Below are 17,853 nucleotides of genomic sequence, written 5' to 3'. Positions count from 1 at the left end.
TACTTTTCCTTGGAAAAGAAGGATATTCATGAGAAAATGTGAAATCAGAAAACAGAACAAAATTATTGATAAAGGGCAAAACCTCTTGGTAAAGAAAAACCCAAGCAAAGGCTGAGTACTGATCAGCCTTAGCCTCTTTTCCATCCTTGCTAAAAAGCAAAAGAACATCTCTGCCTCACTCAAGTTTACCAAGCTGCCAACTTTGCAGAAGGCTACTGACAACTTTGAGGCTTATCACCAGCTGCACTGAGTTGCTGCATTAGTCGGGAGCTCATAATAAAAATCATTCTTGTAATATAGACCACCCCCACCCAAGGTTGTATTTTGACTTCTGTAATCCAAGGAATTTTTGTAATGAAGTAGCAATAGTGTCAGTACCACTGATAGTATCGGTCATGCTGAGCAAGTCAAGATTATGTTTTACTTATGCTCCAGTGACTCAAGGTTATGTTTTTGCTGTTTTGTTTCTGTAACCTTGCTTGGTTGCCTCAGTAGCAAGGCCTTAAGCCCACAGGTGACATCACCACTGTCCTCCAAGTGAAGACCACCACCGAATGGTCCCACTATGGGCAGCCTACTGCAGATTATTACATATATTTACCATAAAGAACAAATGAATTTAAAGGTCATATAACCATAACCAATGAAAATGTGCCAAACCTGCCTTGCATGGTTCCTCTGTGTAACTCTATATAACCTACTCCTATAAAAACCCATCCTACCCTGAGCTCAAGGCCGTTGTCCTACTTTCCCGGTAGCAGGAAGCAGACCCCATGCGGATGTAATAAAGTTCCTAGCTCCTTTAACTGGGTGTCTTAGAGTTTCCTTTGGATCCAGGATATTATACTACAAAAAAGCCAGAAGTGGAGGTGTGGCTCAAGTGGTAGAGCTCTAACCTTGAACAAAAAAAAAATCCTCAGGACAGTGCCCAGGCCCTGAGTTCAAGCAAAAGAGAGCGATAGAGAGACAGACAGACAGACAGAAAGAGAGAAGGAGGGAAGGAGGGAAAGAGGGAAGGAGGGAAGGAAAGAAAGAAGGAAGGAAGGAAGGAAGGAAGGAAGGAAGGAAGGAAGGGGGGTTGGGAGAGCGAGGGAGGGAGGGAAGAAGGGAGGAAGGGAGAAAGAGGGGTTGGGAGAACGAGGGAGGGAGGGAGGAAGAAGAGGAGAGAGAAACAAGAGAGACAAAAGGAAAGATACATTAATGATTTTTACTGATCACAATGTGGTCTAATAGAATACTTCACTACACTTCTAAAACTGGTAGCAAAGCAGTAGGGAGTGAGAAATAACAGATATTCTGAAATCTGGGTTTAAGGTCTTGAATGACCACTTTCTATAAAAGCTGTGGTCAGTAAACTTGTTTTGTAAAAGGCTAGATGGCAAGTGGGGTGAGGGTGGCTCACACCTTTAATCCTAGCTACTCAGAAAACTGAGATCTGAGGATCACAGCTCAAAGCTAGTATGGGGAGAAAAGTCCTCATGAAACTCTCATCTCCAATTAACCACTCAAAAAACTGGAAGTGGTGCTATTGGATCAAGTGATAGAGCAAAGAAGCTCAGGGGCAATGCCCAGGCCCTGAATTCAAGCCCCACAACTGACGGAAAAAAGGGCTAGATGACAAATATCGTAGGCTTCACGGGTCATTTGGTCTTGGTTAGGCCAGTGTAGCAAAAGGTAACCACAGACAACATATAAATGTGTTCCAACACATTTTTTTTTTTGGCTTGAACTCTGGGCCTAGGTGCTGTCCCTGTATTCTTCAGCTCAAAGCAAGCACTCTACCGCTTAAGCCACAGCACCACTTCCAGTTTTCTAGTGGTTTATTGGAAATAAGAGTCTCATGGAGTTTCCTGCCTGAACTGGCTTTGAACCATGATTCTCAGATCTGTCTCCTGAGTAGCTAGAATTACAGGCATGAGCCACCGGCGCCCGGCTCCAACACCATTTTTTTTTTTGGCGGGGGGGTCTGGTCGTGGGGCCTAAACTTTGGGCCTGGGCGCTGTCCCTCAGCTCTTCAGCTCAAGCCTAGCGCTCTACCACTTGAGCCACAGCGCCACTTCTGGCTTTTTTCTTTTTGCTTATGTGGTACTGAGGAATCGAACCCAGGGCCTCATACATGCAAGGCAAGCGCTCTACCACTGAGCCACCTTCCCAGCCCCTCCAACACAATTTTTTTATGTCTGAAAACAGGTGGTCCATGGAACACTTACTTCCAGGAAGATGGAGTAGGTGAAGATATATTTCTCCTTATTCCTTAACTAGCAATAAACAACAGTGTTGGACATTATATATAAAACAAAACAAATAAGTGCCAGAAACTCACACCTAATCCTAACTACCCAGGAGGCTGAGATCTGGAAAACTGGTTCCAGACCAGCCATAGACCAGCTTTAGGAAAGTTCATGAGACTCCATCTTGCAAAAAAGCAAGACTAAAGATATGGCTCAAGTAAGAGAGCACCAGCTGAATAACAAACCTAACATGTTCAAGACTCTGAATTCAAACCCAAGTGTTACCAAAAAAATAAGAGTGAAAACAAAGTGAAAGGAAGGAAGGAAAATTTTCAAAGAAAACTGAATGGTGGGGAGGCCATTCACCGAATTCTTCAGGTCATGTATACCCCCAGGTTTTCTTTTTGTCTCACATATCACAGACTTGGAGATGAAGCTGACAATGTAGAAATGCCAGAAGCATAGCTTTGAACAGCCTTAGTAAAAGCCTGTTTTCTCTAACCAAGTGATCAAGAGTTGGCCTAGTGAGACCAGTAACTTAATAGACAGTAATTATTGTACACTAGGTAAACACTATAGTAAAAACTGTGATCTCTCCTCAACCCGTGCCTGAAATGGAATATCTAGACTTTCACCCTCACCAGGCTGCAACTAGGTATTCGGACTCTGCCTATATGTCAGAAAAGACAGAGCAAATGCTAAAGGAACAAGAAGCTAAGGAGATCCATGGAAAAGTTAAACTACTGTCTAAGAAGGTAATAGGAAGCAACAAATTAAGAATATAACAGTATTCTTATTTCTCTCTAATATCTTAGCAGTGTAGCAGTTACTGTCTTGAGCCACAGTCTTAATGAGAAATTGAGCTGAGACTTGATTACAACAGGGAGGGGAAACAAGTTATCATTCATATCTGGCCTGCAGTCATCACTGAGAATTAAAATCACAGCAGGCCTGAAGATGGCTCACACACAGATGGAATTTCAAATACAAGTTTTGCAGAGAACTTTAGATAAGCAAGAATTAGACAGGAAGAGAATTTAAACAGAGACTCAAGATAAGAGAACGTAGAGAAGGGAAGTATCAAAAGTTTGACAAAAACAAATTGAAAAAATATGTGCAGATTCATGGACTGTGTAAGTCTATTTACAGATTATAGTAGGAATATGTTTCATTATTTTGTCTGAAATATTCCCTATATTTTAATAAAAGAGAATTACATCCAAAAGTATCGATGATAAAATTCTATTTTCAATAAGCATTATCTCAAAAAATAAAAAGGCATATTTATCTTCTTAAAATTATGATAAAAAATTTAAAATATATTACCAAAGTATATTTTAATATTCTACTAAATACAGAAATATACAAATATAAAAAGGATACAGCATCCATAGCTATGAGATGAAATCTTCTATTTCTTGCTTCTTCCCTGTCAAAAAAAAATATATTTTAAACAAACTCAAATATCTATATTCTAATTATAATCAAATTGCTTTATCCTTGAGTTCATAAAACATCTTAAATGAAAGAATGCAATTCACATTGAAATGACATACCTATCCAGCAATTCTGCTGCAACTTGTTTATGGACCACTTTTCCATGTTTTTCTTTCTGAAATGGCTTTTCCAGCAGTAAATCATCTTCAACTGTCCTAATGTATTAAGAAAAAACATTAGTTAATTTTTCTCAAAAGTTGTTTGCTAGCTTTTGCAAAATGAGCAGAATTTACAGTATTCAAGTCTTATCTTTAAAAAGAATTTAGTAAGACAGTTTATATTTTCTTTAACTCTACTTAATGCCTATATAAATGGAGATGATGAAACAAAATAATATACTGGTTCCAGTGTTACACTCCCCAGGTTTTTTGTTTTTTTTTACTCCCCAGCTTTTTAGTTCAAATTCTAAGTTCCTGGGGATTGAACCAAGGTCCTGGATGCCGTCCCTGAACTCTTTTTCTTAAGGCTAGCACTTTATCACTTGAGTCACAGATCCACTTCTGGCTTTTTGATGGTTAACTGGAGATAAGGGTCTCCCAGATTTTCCAGGTATACCCAGGCTAGCTTTGAACTTTGATCCTCAGATTTCAGCCTCCAGAGTTATGACTATAGGCATGAGCCACCAACACACAGCTTGACTAAGCCATTGTTCCCCTTAATCTTTAATAGGGTAAAGTAACTTATTTTCTGTCTGAAAAATAGGGGTATTAAGTTTGTAGTCATAAAAAATAGTTTGTAGTCATAAAAAATATGGAAAAAGAAAGAACCATTATAGAGGATACAGCCCATGGATAAACAGCCTTAGATATTTAGATAAACATAATCCTAGAGCATAGTATCTAACTACATTGCTTGAATTCTATTCTGATAAAGTATTTTTACTAAAAAAGTAGAAAATATAAAACATTATAAAATGTATTTTATTATAATTATATCCATAAAGATGGATTATCTTTTTATGAGAATGTTCAGGTCATTAGTATGCCTCATATAGTATTCTCATTGCAGAGTTAGTTTAGCCAACTATTCCTAAATTAATGGATAAAAAACAAGTCTCTAAGCACTAAAGCTGCAAAAGTGCCCCAATACACTGTTAATTGGTCAAGACATAGCCTCTTTGTGACACCTAGGCTTTATAGGCTGGCAGTTCTTATCTCCTCCAATCAAACTTTCCATGAGCTTCTTTCATAGGGCTACCCTGTGCTACAATTGCAACCTCCACACTAACTTCACTTTGAAGTCAAATACTAGTAAGACAGCCCCAACCAAGCTCCTTCTGAACTATGACATAAACATCACGTCTTTCTTTCCTTTTTCCTCTCTAGCTCAATAAACTTCTTTACAGCACATTTTATCCTGTTTCACCACAACTGTCTTCAGTTTCCAATCAAGTTATTAGTTTTGATGAACTAAAAAAAAAAAAAAATGACTCACTAAAGCAGTTTTCTTCACATGGAGACACAATCCAAAACTATTCAGTATTATCTGTCTCATATCAATCTAGAAATTTTGTCAACTATAGGTTATTTACCTTCTTTTCTTTTTGCTAGATTCTCCACCATGTTCATCATCACTAAAATCTGAGTCATAGCCTCCATGACCATGCATCTGCAAAGGAGTGTAAAAGCAACTATTTAGTCCCTACATTGACAAGCATTTGAGAGACAAAGCAACTGAAAAATAAGTGATCTTCAGTAACCACAACAGTTTTAAAGGATCATCATAAAATTACTGTTTGTGGGCTATTCAACCATCTAAGACTTCCAAATACTTTCAGACAGCAGGGGTCTCCTTCAGAAAATGTGTAATTTTTTTTTAACCTTTCATCAACATATAGAATACGGAAAGTTACTACATGGTCTTTCCATTTCAAGGAATGGAAGTGGAAAGAAGCTCTACATTTATTTGACCCAGAAGAGTCAAATTATTGGCTAATTATGCACCTGGTAAGGGTGGTTCAGTCAAGGACAGACCACAATAACAGTATTCAAATAAGATAATAATGTAGCTGATAGTTCTTATTCCCTAATATTTCTTCTGCCACTATGTTTAGGTGTGTCTAGGAACACAAATGCCATTTTAGTACAGTTGCCCACAGTATTAAATAACACACTATACATGTTTATAGTTCAGACTTTCAGCCTAGGCTATCCCACACACTGTGTGTGGTACATTTACCATATTATCATCGAGGTTTCTGGAAGTACTCAACAACGTTGGCACAATGATGAGACTGCCTAAGGGAGCATTTCTTACAACATGCTCCTCTCATTATGCCATGCTTGACTGCATTTATGTTGGCACAGACATTGTGCTAAACACTTGACAGTTTTTGTGATTGTCCATAATCTTCATTTGAGGGATGAAAAAAATCTAAGACGTGGATATTGTGTACAGTTTCAAGTATTTCAATTATTTCAAATTACCCTCATATATATCCACAAGAATTACTGTATTTGTGGAACATATACTACTGATGAAAAATTTCCTGATATTTTAAACACATGTAGATACTTCTCTTTTTGAACATTTCTATAAACTACCTTACCCTTTGGCTTAATTTGATCCTGTGTCAATTCACATTTAAATTCTTAAAAATGCCAGTGTCAAATCTGTTGGAAGAAACTCCTGAGTTTGGTACTATGTTGAATTTGGGGCACATATTAATGGGGGAATGGATGGACTATTTGATGTCACAAATACTCGATTTGTATGGCTGAAAAGAAACCAGTCGATGTCAAATGACTCACCACAACTTGTAAACTTTAATATTCATGACAGCAAGCACAGCAGGAAAAGGAAAAAAATAACTCCCTAAACTTCACTGAACTGCTTCTAGTCTTTACACTAGTCACTTCAACTCTGGGTTTTCAACTGTCATAATCACTACATCAGTAAGCTTTAAATTGCACAAGCCAGTCAACTTTCAAGCTTAGGTGTGCATGTACCTCTCTTTCCCTGTCCCCATCAAATTCCTCAGATTAATCTCAAACCATGCTTGGAGATAAAGATGAAGGCCACAGTTCCACCTGTCTTATAGATCTTTGCTCCATACCTCTGGATTTCATACCTTGTATCAGATCAAACCCTGACTCCAGCCATCACTTCTGTTCAAGCCAAACTACCCCTTTACTCCTGGTCCTCGTCAATTTCTGCCAGTTTCGATGGTTGGAGAAACAATGGTGGGCCCTTGGTGGTAAATTCTAGAGTCGGCCTGCAGGAGGTCAAAGCCTGGCTCTACACATCGCATCTGTCTCAGGGCAGGTTCCTGAATTTCTGAGGCTAACGAGTGCCGATCGCACGGGATTGAAGCTACCAGCTCGAAGGGGAACAGGGAGCCCTGTGAAAGTTAACTACGAGCACGGCGTTGTGGTCGCCCAGTTCCCTCATCGGCAACACCACCAGCGACCCCCGCTTCCCCTTCCTCTGTCTTCTCTCCTCTCCCTCCCGGCTGCATCTACCCAGTGGCTGCGCTCACAAGTTCTCCGGCAGAACCACTTCCGGCAGGGCCGGGAACAGCTCGGGCGCCCAGGCCGGAGTCCCCGGGCTCTATCGCCCGCCCCCCGTCCCCTCAAGACTGAGGTCAATTCGCTGGAGCGCCACGTTTCCGGATACTCTGCAGCCCTCCCTTCCGGTCCTCTCGGCTAGCATCAAGCTCGCCCTGGGAGTCTGGGCACTGCAGCGACCACCCACCGCCTAAGCGGGCCGCGGCAGGGCCCACCCCGTGTCCGCCTCGGCCGCACAACCTTGCCGCCACCGCCGTCACCTCAGCGGCCTCCACCTCCTCCTCCTTCCGCTCTACGGGTCTCGACTGGGAGCTGTTTCCGGCCTGGCTCAGGCACGTGTCACACCTAAAAGGTACCGCTTCCGGGTACGCCGACTTTGTGCTACAGTTAGAACAGTTCCGGGAAACCAGAGTGGCTGAGGAAAAGGCCCGGGAAGAGGAGGGAGCAGAGGCGCTCAGCTTTTCTCTTTCTCGCTCTCCCCGCCCCCCACCCCCTCGCCCCGGGCCTCCCTCCTTTCCCCTCGAGGAACTCCAACAAGTACCGCCGTGTGGCTCAACCCACGCCCGCCACGAATTTTGTCTCAGGAAAAGAAAAAACACCAACCCTGCCTGCCTGCCTGTCACCTGCCGTCCTCTGTCTAGTAACCTTAGTAACGCCTCCGCGGAGCATCCTCCCAGCCTCGGCCTCGGCCTCGGCCTCTGCTCCCCAGTAAAGCCGCGCTCATAATTAGAACCAAAATAACATTACATGTTCCACCACCCACACAGTAGATGCTGGTCCAAATGCAGAACAGCTCATCAAACTGGGGAGGAAAGGAGAAAGAAAAGGAAGGGGAGAGCGCTCACAGGGTCGTGGATCCTCTGCCAACAAGGAACCTGGCACATATGAAAGAGGATCCAAAATAGAACCTTGGAGAAAAAAAGAAAAAAAAAAAAACCCAGGCAGGCAAGAAAGTTAAAGTTAATTTATTTTAAGATCCTCTAGGCTCTTCCTGCATTATGCCTTTCCCACTCCGTGATTCTGCTTTCCACTCTAATTCCTGGATCCAGGTCTTATCTCCCTCTGGCATTCAGGAGTTATGTCTACTTCTTCAGTACCCAACATGGTGTCTTGGAAATCACAAGCGCTAATTAAATATTTGTTGAATTGAACTGGCATGCCTCTGGCTTTTTGCAGAATGCCCTTTTTTGAGAGAAAACCATGTTACTTAGTGCACATTGATTTTATAGATCTCAATATCCTTATCAGTAAAAGGCTCCTTCTAAGCCAGGCAGTACATTGTAGAGACATTCTGATTTACCTACTGCAGTGAATGACTTCTTGAGAAACTGTAAGGTAACTTAAATAGTAAATTCAATTATTTCAAAATGCAATTGGATTATACTTGTATAAAAAAACGTTTGCTCAAAAAACTAAAGCAATAGGAGGCCTCACAATTCAATGTTATATTCTTTGAGTTATTTTGTAAAGCACCCTTTTATAGGGAGCATTGAAAAAAAACACACCATCTGTTCTTTTATTATTAATATAAGCAAACACATTTGTGCCTTGTAGCCAATGTCCTTTCTACCAATATTTTACTTTAGCATTTTTCTTTTAATTCTGGTGTCTTCTTGCCTTGTTTCCTTTGGCATATGTATCAAAATAGCACAATGAACCCCAGTAAAATCTGTTAAAAGGGAATAATGACAAGGAGAGATAAAGTGTGATTTAGATGGGGTGAATTTGGTCAAACTATATAATATTTGTGTATTTAGATGTCACTATGACATTTCTTTATAATGTATAGTTATGCTAATAAAAACTTTGGAAGAAAAAATTCGTTAGACATAGATTGCTTAATCTGAATCTAAAAGCAATACTAGATAGAAAAAAAATATGAGATCAGGAAATCTCAATCATTATACCTTAACAACAACAAAAGGCATATTTATAGTGTCTGCTCTAGGCAGAGCACTGAAGTACTTACTCATCAGGGTTACAGAGAGGTATACTGGACCTTGAAGAGTTGACCAGTCAAAAAGATAGTGTATACAGAATAACAATATATCCTTCCATATGTAATGTGCCTAGTAAATAGCATGACCTGTGGTTTCCAATCTGTAAAGTGTGTTATTTCAATTAACATGAAAATATAAATGCTCATTAACGTTGTGTAACTCAAAGCAGCAAAACAGCAATGTTAAGTACTAGTGAGGGAAGTTGGGTGGTGGTAATTTAAGTAATATTTTAAACTATGGATGTAAATTCTACTAACAGTGTATATCTTTAAATATACTTTATTACCCACCAATGGTCACATAAATGTCTCCCTTTAAACATGCCTTTATTATGATAGGACACTGAAATTCTCCTATGGACAACTAATATCCATGGTTTCTACCTTAAATCTGTACAGGTATGGTAGTAACTATAGCAAAAGTAAGACTAAGAATCTTCAGAAGCTAAACTGATACAGGCTAAACTGATAAAGGATGATACAGGTTTTTTTTCTCCCTCATTCTTTCTATTTTGCTGACTGGGCCTGGGGCAGAGCAGAGATGAGCTGTTTTCAATGAGCCCCACCCAGATTGGCAGATTAAATTTGTTTCAAGCAACTCAGCTTGAGGATGTTTTGTTATATGCTAGTAATTGACAGAACCATCTGCTATCTCAGTCCCCATAGCATTGAATGAGACCTCAGCCATGATGGGTTTGTTTCCTTCAACAGACTTGTCTTTTCAAATTTACCTTTCTCTCTGCCTGGAAATCCTCTGTTTGCCTGCCCTCTCATCCTTCAAGCTTCAGTTTAAATGAAACACAAGCTTTTCATCTACACTGTCTCACCAACTAAATTGGATTATCATGATCTTTCTGTACAATCAACTGCATACATACTGGTAATTTAACTCACATCTGCCTTCTTCATTGACTTGTAACCTCCACAAGATTAAGGCCCGTGCCTCTCTTTTTCAATTCTCAGTACTCAACACAATGCCAGATGCATAAAAGTTGTTCAAAATACTTATTGAATGAGAGGGAAAGAGGGAACAGCTTACACTAACCAAAAGGAAAGAAATGTAAATATCACCTGATGTGGAAGAAATAACTGTATTGTCAAAGCTCATAGAATTAGCCAGGGCACAGGTGGCTCACCCCTGTAATCCTAGCTATTCAGGAGGCTAAGATCTGAGGATCGAGGTTCAAAGCCAGCCTGGGCTTGAGACTCTTATCTCCAATAAACCACTAGAAAACCAGAAGTGGTGCTGTAGCTCAAGCGGTAGAGCGCTTGCCTTGAGGTGAAGAGCTGAGGGATAGCGCCCAAGCCCAGAGTTCAAGCCCCACGACTGACAAAAAAAAAAAAGAAAAGAAAAGAAAAAGAAAAAGATAAAAGCTCATAGAATTCACAAACTTTATAGACCATGATAATGACAATTTGCCTTGTGAAGGTTAAAATGTGTGTGTGACTTTAACTATCACTATTCCACAATACTGTGAAATATGTGAAATTTACATAGTCACCTAATCTCAACTTAAAAAAAAAAGAAAAGTGAGAGAAGGGGTGAGTTAGGAATGATGGGTGACAATGTTATCAGATACTGTGTATTCATATACTGTTTTGTAGAATGGAAACTTCTTTGTACAACCACTTAAAGATAATAAAAAATTAATTACAATTAAAAATATTGTGCAAATGAAGTAGGTACTATTATTCCCATTTTATAGACAGGGAAACAGACAGAGAGGTTAACTCTCCCAGAGTCATAAGCATGTAAACGGGGGCACCAAAAACTGAATTCCATAGCTGTATTGTCTTTGTTAGCGAAATAAACTCCCTTGCCATAGCTTAGTACAGTCCTTTCCTTCTCCACAGCTTAGCATGCTCCCTTCCTAGGCGACACCAGGCCCATGTAGTAAAAGCAGTAAATAATCAGCCTGCAACCCCCTTTACCTTGGGATGGCACTTCTCTGGGGCAGTTACCACCATATAAGGCAACAAAAGCCCCTTAGAGTGACCTTCACCTCTGGACAGCTGCAGGACCCTTGTCTACTATTTGGGCAGCAGCCATAAATCCTAGTCTACCATGATGAAGCCCCTGGCCCTCACATCCACACCAGGGTCTCCGCCTCCTAGCCCCTTCTAGCCCCTCCTAAATCTCCTAGGTTATATAGGTCACCTCAGAACATAGCTGGCACTTCTTCTCACTTCTCCCTTGTGAGAAGGGGTCTTGCTGGCCCCTTTCCTGGTAATAAACCTTTCTTTGTTCTCTGTACCTGGATGTCTGCGTGGTTCTCTGGCAAAGTCTAATAATCTTTCAGTCTTTCCGATAGATTACTTTTCAATGAGGCCCATTGCAGTTTTTTGGTACTTAGAAAAATCAGAAACTATTATTATGCAGAAAAGTAATCAGAAAAGAATACAGAGGGACTGGTAAGAGGTAGGAAAGTCTTTGTGGAGAAGATGAAACATAACCTGTGATTTAAATATTGACCTTAAATAAGAGAAGAGGAGATGGGAAGAGGGGACATTCAAAGGAGGGGAGTCTCAGGAAAAGGTGAGAAGTAGATAGATCCTTGGGTTATTTGGGTAAATATAATTGAGGGATCACTTTAGCTGGAGAGGAATTTTTGAATAAGAATAGTGAAGGCACCAGGTGCCTATGGCTCATGTCTGTAATCCTAGCTACTTAGGAAGCTAAGATCTGAGGGTTGAGGTTCCAAGAAAGCCCAGACAGAAACATCCATGAGACTCTTATCTCTGATTAACTACAAAAAAAAATCCAGAAGTGGAGCTGTAGCTCAAGTGGTAGAGCACTATCCTCCAGCAAAATAAGCTCAGGGACAGCACCAAGGCCCTGAGTTTGAGTCCCTAGATCAACACAAAAACAAAAACAAGGGGCTGGGAAGGTGGCTCAGTGGTAAAGCACTTGTCTTGCATGCATGAGGCCCTGGGTTCAATTCCTCAGCACCACATAAGCAAAAAAAAAAAAAAAAAAGGCGGAAGTGGTGCTGTGGCTCAAGTGGTAGAGCACTAGCCTTGAGCTGAAGAGCTGAGGGACAGTGCCCAGGCCCCAGAGTTCAGGCCCCACTACCGGACCACCCCCCCCCCAAAAACAAAACAAAACAAAACAAAACAAAAGACAAGAGTATGAAGGAAAAGTCAGAGAAAGAAGTTGATTTTGTATGTTTTTGAATATTAGGTTGTGGCATTTGGTCTACAGCCAGCAAAGCATGGTAAAACACAGCTAATGTTTGGCTGTATAAGAAGTCAGTATCAAATACTGTTCTGTTTGAATACTGGCTCTGCTATTTACTAGCTATGTAACCTTAAGCATGACTTGGGTTTTCTTCAGTGTTTCCCCTTCTGTAAAAATGAGAATAACAACAGTGACTACTTGACAGTATTATTGTGGAAAGCAATTTAGACTTTGTATTTAAAGGCCCTGGCCTAATGCCTGGCACTTAGTAAGACTTAATAAATGCTCACTATTGTTTTCTAAAGAAGGCAATATGTGTAGTGTTTTAATAATATATCATCTGATTAATGGGATGTAGAAAGGCAGGAGTGGCTGAAGGCAAGAGGGGCTATAGGGAGATTTATCAGAACACAGGCAGTACTAGACTGGTGATGAAGAATTTAAGAATGAGTTGAAGAACTAAATGGTAGAAGTTGTGACACATCAGGTATAGGGGATGAAGGATTCAGAAGTTGAAGATGCTTGTAAAGCTAAAGAGACTGAAAGAGCATTAAGTATCTTAATAGAAATGGAGGAGGTGACTAAAACATGGCACTGTTTTCAAAAAATGGTAAGTTGTATTTGGTTGTGAATTTGAAACTGTAGCGATACATACAAAAGATTAAATACCGTTTCCATGAAAAATTATATTTGTGTACTTTGCTTTGAGCACTCGCCACCTCTTAACTTTTCATGTTTATCTTTTTTTGTGGGTCCTCATTATTCTCTACCCAACTCCCCTCCAATACAATGTTTTGCTTCTCTCTCCACCAAAAGCTTCTGTGACAAGAGTCAGTCAGATTTTCACTGGAGTAGGGTTTCTACTACTCACTAGCTAGAAGACCCTGGTCAAGTTATCTCTTTCTTTACTCTTACTTTTATTATCTAAAATAATAGGGTGAAAATGGAGGCTAGTGGCTCACACCTGTAATCATAGCTACTCAGGTAATCTGAGGATGACAGTTCAAAGCCAACACAGGAAGGAAAGTCTGTTAAGATGCTTACCCTCAACCATCAAAAAAGCCACCAGCACCTGACAGTAATTCAATATGTAAGGGAAAAACCCTGTGTTAGATTATTTGGGCTTTGCCAGAATACCACGCAGACATCCAGGTACAGAGAACAAAGAAAGGTTTATTGCCAGGAAAGGGGCCAGCAAGACCCCTTCTCACAAGGGAGAAGTGAAAAGAAGCGCCAGCTATTTTCTGAGGAGACCTATATAACCTAGGAGATTTAGGAGGGGCTAGAAGGGGCTAGGAGGCGGAGACTCTGGTGTGGATGTGAGGGTCAGGGGCTTCATCATGGTAGACTAGGATTTATGGCTGCTGCCCAAATAGGAGATAAGGGTCCTGAAGCTGTCCAGACCTGAAGGTCACTCTAAGGGGCTTTTGTTGCCTTATATGGTGGTAGCTGCCCCAGAGAAGTGCCATCCCAAGGTAAAGGGGGTTAGAGGCTATTTATTGCCTTTACTACATGGGCCTAGTGTTGCCTAGGAAGGGAGCATGCTAAGCTGTGGAGAAGGGAAGGACTGTACTAAGCTATGGGAAGGGAATTCATTTCGCTAACACTCTGGAAGCTACCCAAATGCCTGTCACCTTTAGAATAATGAACTCATTATTAATTGCACATTAGAATACTATACAGCAAAGAAAGTGAACTACAATTATATTATGCACCTGCATGGATGAATCTCAGGAAACATAATTCTGAGCAAAAGAAGCATACACATATGCAAAAGAATGCTTACATGGTTCCACGTACATAAAGGATGAAACAAATATGATGGCCATGTGTGTTAATTAGCTAAATTTAGACATTCCACATTGTACATATACTTCAAAGCATTATGTTTTACATGGTAAATCATAAAAATTTATCCATCGGTAATGAATTTATTAATATTAAGTATTTTGTCTTGTTCTAAGTCAGGATAGTGGTATCCCAGGTGAGAGATGAGGAAAGTGACTGGAAGAGGCCACAAGGCAGGCGACAGTGAACTTTGAGAAGATAATGGCTTTGCTGATCTTGGTGTTCATTATTAGTGGCTCATTTACACCTATGATCTGTGCATTTGTGTGTGTGTGTGTGTGTGTGTGTGTGTATTTGTGTGTATTGTGTTTGTTCAATAAAAAACTTACATGTAAAAAGTTGTTAGTGTTCCTGTGGTTTGTTTTTTTTAAACTTTGACTCTAGTCATAAATGGAAATTTTGTCAATGAAAACAATTTTGGGCATGAAAAAACAGATCAGAAAGCGAGTAGGTGGGATTTCATAGGACCTTAGAAATCTCAAATCGTAAATTCTTACTACACCAAGGCAAATTTCCTGTAGGGACCAAGACAGACACAGATAGGGATTCTATAAATGCTGACAAACCGTCTACTAGCCAAAGTGCCCAGGCCTTGAACTTGGCAAGATCAGCTTATGTTTCCTATCCTCTTACAAGCTTAGATCTTGCACAAAGGCAGCTTCGAAGAGAAGCTTGGGCCTTGAATAGGACCACAGCCCAATGGTATCTTTTGCGAGTTGTCAAGTTGTTCACTTGCTCATGTGGCAGCCTGGAGAAGGCTGATGGTGAGCTACAATATTTGCAGCGTGCAAAAATTGTGGTGGGCAAATATTGTGGTGGGTATGGGCATTGGAAAGCAAAGTGAAAAGATATCAAGTGGACAAATGAATTGCCATTTTTAGGCCTGTTCTCAGGAGGCAATGAAAGAGGTAGGCCATCAATTGAACTCCTCTGTGAAGTAGTTGTGGATAAGAAAGCTTGTGATTAAGAGATAGTGAGACTCTCTGAAGACAGATGAGAAGTGAGGCAAAAACAAGAAAGACTAACCTCCATTTGAGAACTGATATGCTGATTTTGGGGGAGGGGGGTCATATAATATCGATGACTGTAAAGATTGCCTGCCTCACTTAGGAACCGCAAAGAGGAGTAATAGTAATGAAAGTCCCTATAATGAAGGTTGACATTCTTTTCTCTAGGGCTGGCTGGGCTTGGGGCTAAAGTCATAAAAAGAAGTTATCCTTATCATGAAGGCTCACTGCTAGGTGAGACATAGACTCAGAAACAGGTCATAATAGTACAGCAGGGTAGGCAAGAAGAAGAACCGGTCCAGAGTGTTATGGAATACCAGGAAGGGGCCCTTTCCTGAGAGAGGAGACCAGAAACACTTCCGAGATTGAGGTCTGTATGCTCAAATGCTCAAACCACATGGATTGACACTGCTCCAATTATGCTGACTTTGTATGCAGAGGAAAGGGAGTATGGAAATGTCCTGTCAGGTGGCCATCCCTCATCAGTGACCTCCAGTTGTTCCTCTCTTTATATAATGAGTAAACAGGCACCAAATAAGAGTTGACCAAATCACAGGATTTCACAAATTTTGGACAATAACATGGTCATCGAGAGAGAATATCTAGAGAAGGAAGTCGTGTCCCCTTCTCCCTCCGCCCCTAGTCCTAAGGTTTGATTCAGAGGCTAGATGCTGTCCCTGAGTGTGTTCTCCCCCACACCCACCCCTTCTCTTTCTTGGCTAGCATTTTACCACTTGAGCTACAGCTCCACTTCTGGCTTTTTGGTGATTAATTGGAGATACGAGTGTCACCGACTTTCCTGTCCCCGCTGGCTTCAAACTGTGATCGTCAGATGTCAGCCTCCTGATCAGCTAGGATTATAGGCATAAGCCACCAGCGCCCAGCTATAGGTCATGCTTTTAATGATACATGCCACCATTTTGAAGTGGTCCAATTATTTCACATAAATCATAAGCAATTTCTCAAAGTGATGCCCTGAAAAATTTTTTAAAAATAAAATTTCTTTGACTATTTTTCCTGCTACTGGAGGTGAAATGGAAATAGTTAAACACACACACAGAAAACATAAATGACCCACTAGTTTCCAGTGAACAGTAGTGAACAGGAAGGAGATAGAGACTTTGTGATCCTTCTCACTCTGATGTATAACAACCACAGGTTCCTAAGTCATACTTTCGTAAGATTCATTTTTTAACGACATACTTTTTTTTATCAAGAATTTTGTTAAACAGTGCAGGAGGCACAAAATAGAAAATTAGGCCAGAATTTCTGGAGTTATCCACTTTTCAAGAACAGATGGAAATGTGAGTTTTTAGTTTCATTATTCTGATTCTTATTATTGGTATTAAAATTTTAAAATGAAAGCAAACATTCCTGGGAACAAAACACTTCTGTGAGCTAAGTTCACAGGGTGCACATTTCCAAGGGATGGTCCATTGCCTTCAGAATAGTTCCTTCTGGGGTTTAGAAGCAGAGTGCATGATGTTATTTTGTATTATCCAGATACCAGTGGCCCAGGCCTGAGATCTGGTGAATTAAGGTTTGAAGTCAACCAGGACAGAAAAATCTGTGAGACTCCATCTCTGAATAAACAACAAAATGCAAGACTGGAGGCATGGCACAAGTGGTAGAACACTGGCTGTAAGCAAGAAAGTTTAGCAACAGCAAGAAATCTTGAGTTCAAGCCTTGGTACTTTCCCCCACACAAAAGTTATGTAGACATCTCAGTAAGTATAAAGTAGCATATCATTATGGTTTTGATTTGCATTGTGCCAGTGACCAATGATATTATACATCTTTTCAGGTGTTTATTGATCATTTCTTTTTTTTTTGCCGGAAGTGGGGTCTGAACTCTGGGCCTGGGCACTGTCCCTCAGCTCTTCAGCTCAAGGCTAGCACTCTACCACTTAAGCCACAGCGCCACTTCCAGCTTTTTCTGCATATGTGGTGCTGAGAAATCAAACCCAGGGCCTCATGCATACAAGGCAAGCACGCTACCACTGAGCCACCTTCCCAGCCCCTGATCATTTCTATATTCTATATCTTCTTTGGAAAACTAGTGCTTTGCCCATTTTGGATTCATTTTGTTGTTTTTGTTGTTGTTGAGTTTAGTTCTTAGTATATTCTAGACATGATGTTCAAATATTTTCTCCCACTCTACAGACTGACTTTTCACTTTCTTTCTTTCTTTTTCTTTTTCTTTTCTTTCCTTTTTTTCTTTTTTTTTTTGGTCAGTCATGGGGCTAGGACTCTGGGCCTGGGTGCTGCCCCTCAGCACTTCAGCTCAAGGCTAGCGCTTTACCACTTGAGCCACAGCACCACTTCCGGTTTTGTAGTGGTTTATTGGAGATAAGCGTTTCACGGCTTTTCCTGCCCAGATTGAACTGCAATCCTCAGATCTCAGCCTCCTGAGTAGCTAGGATTACAGGTGTGAGCCACAGGCGCCTAGCTCACTTTCTTGATAGTATCCTTTGATGCACAAATGTTCTTAAAGTCCAACTTGAGAATCTAATTTCTTTTTTAAGTTCTATTTTGACTCGTGCAGAGTCACAAACTCAATGTGTCAGAGATTTTATGTTACTAATTA

General features: G+C 40.6%; 1 protein-coding gene across 5 annotated transcripts in view; it reads right to left on the bottom strand.

The window, feature by feature from the left end:
- The window catches only part of LOC122115980 (protein FRA10AC1), a 31,659-nt gene extending 24,104 nt beyond the window's left edge, over positions 1–7,555 (bottom strand). The window contains exons 1-5 of one of the 5 annotated variants that reach the window (XM_042689603.1): positions 7,422–7,534; positions 6,799–6,942; positions 5,260–5,336; positions 3,788–3,883; positions 3,615–3,660 (exon numbers count right to left, since the gene is read on the bottom strand). In XM_042689603.1, coding sequence (XP_042545537.1) covers positions 3,615–3,660; positions 3,788–3,883; positions 5,260–5,336 — 219 coding nt within the window. In that variant the 5' untranslated portion in view covers positions 6,799–6,942; positions 7,422–7,534. The other 4 variants (XM_042689604.1, XM_042689602.1, XM_042689606.1 and 1 more) reach the window with 4 other exon arrangements.
- Between the last annotated feature and the right edge of the window lie 10,298 nt (positions 7,556–17,853).

The sequence above is a fragment of the Dipodomys spectabilis genome, unplaced genomic scaffold, assembly GCF_019054845.1.
Source record: "Dipodomys spectabilis isolate Male_0828 unplaced genomic scaffold, ASM1905484v1 ptg000125l, whole genome shotgun sequence".
NCBI lineage: Eukaryota > Metazoa > Chordata > Mammalia > Rodentia > Heteromyidae > Dipodomys > Dipodomys spectabilis.
Note: the sequence above shows the minus strand (reverse complement) of the source record. Positions and strands in the feature narration are given on the sequence as shown.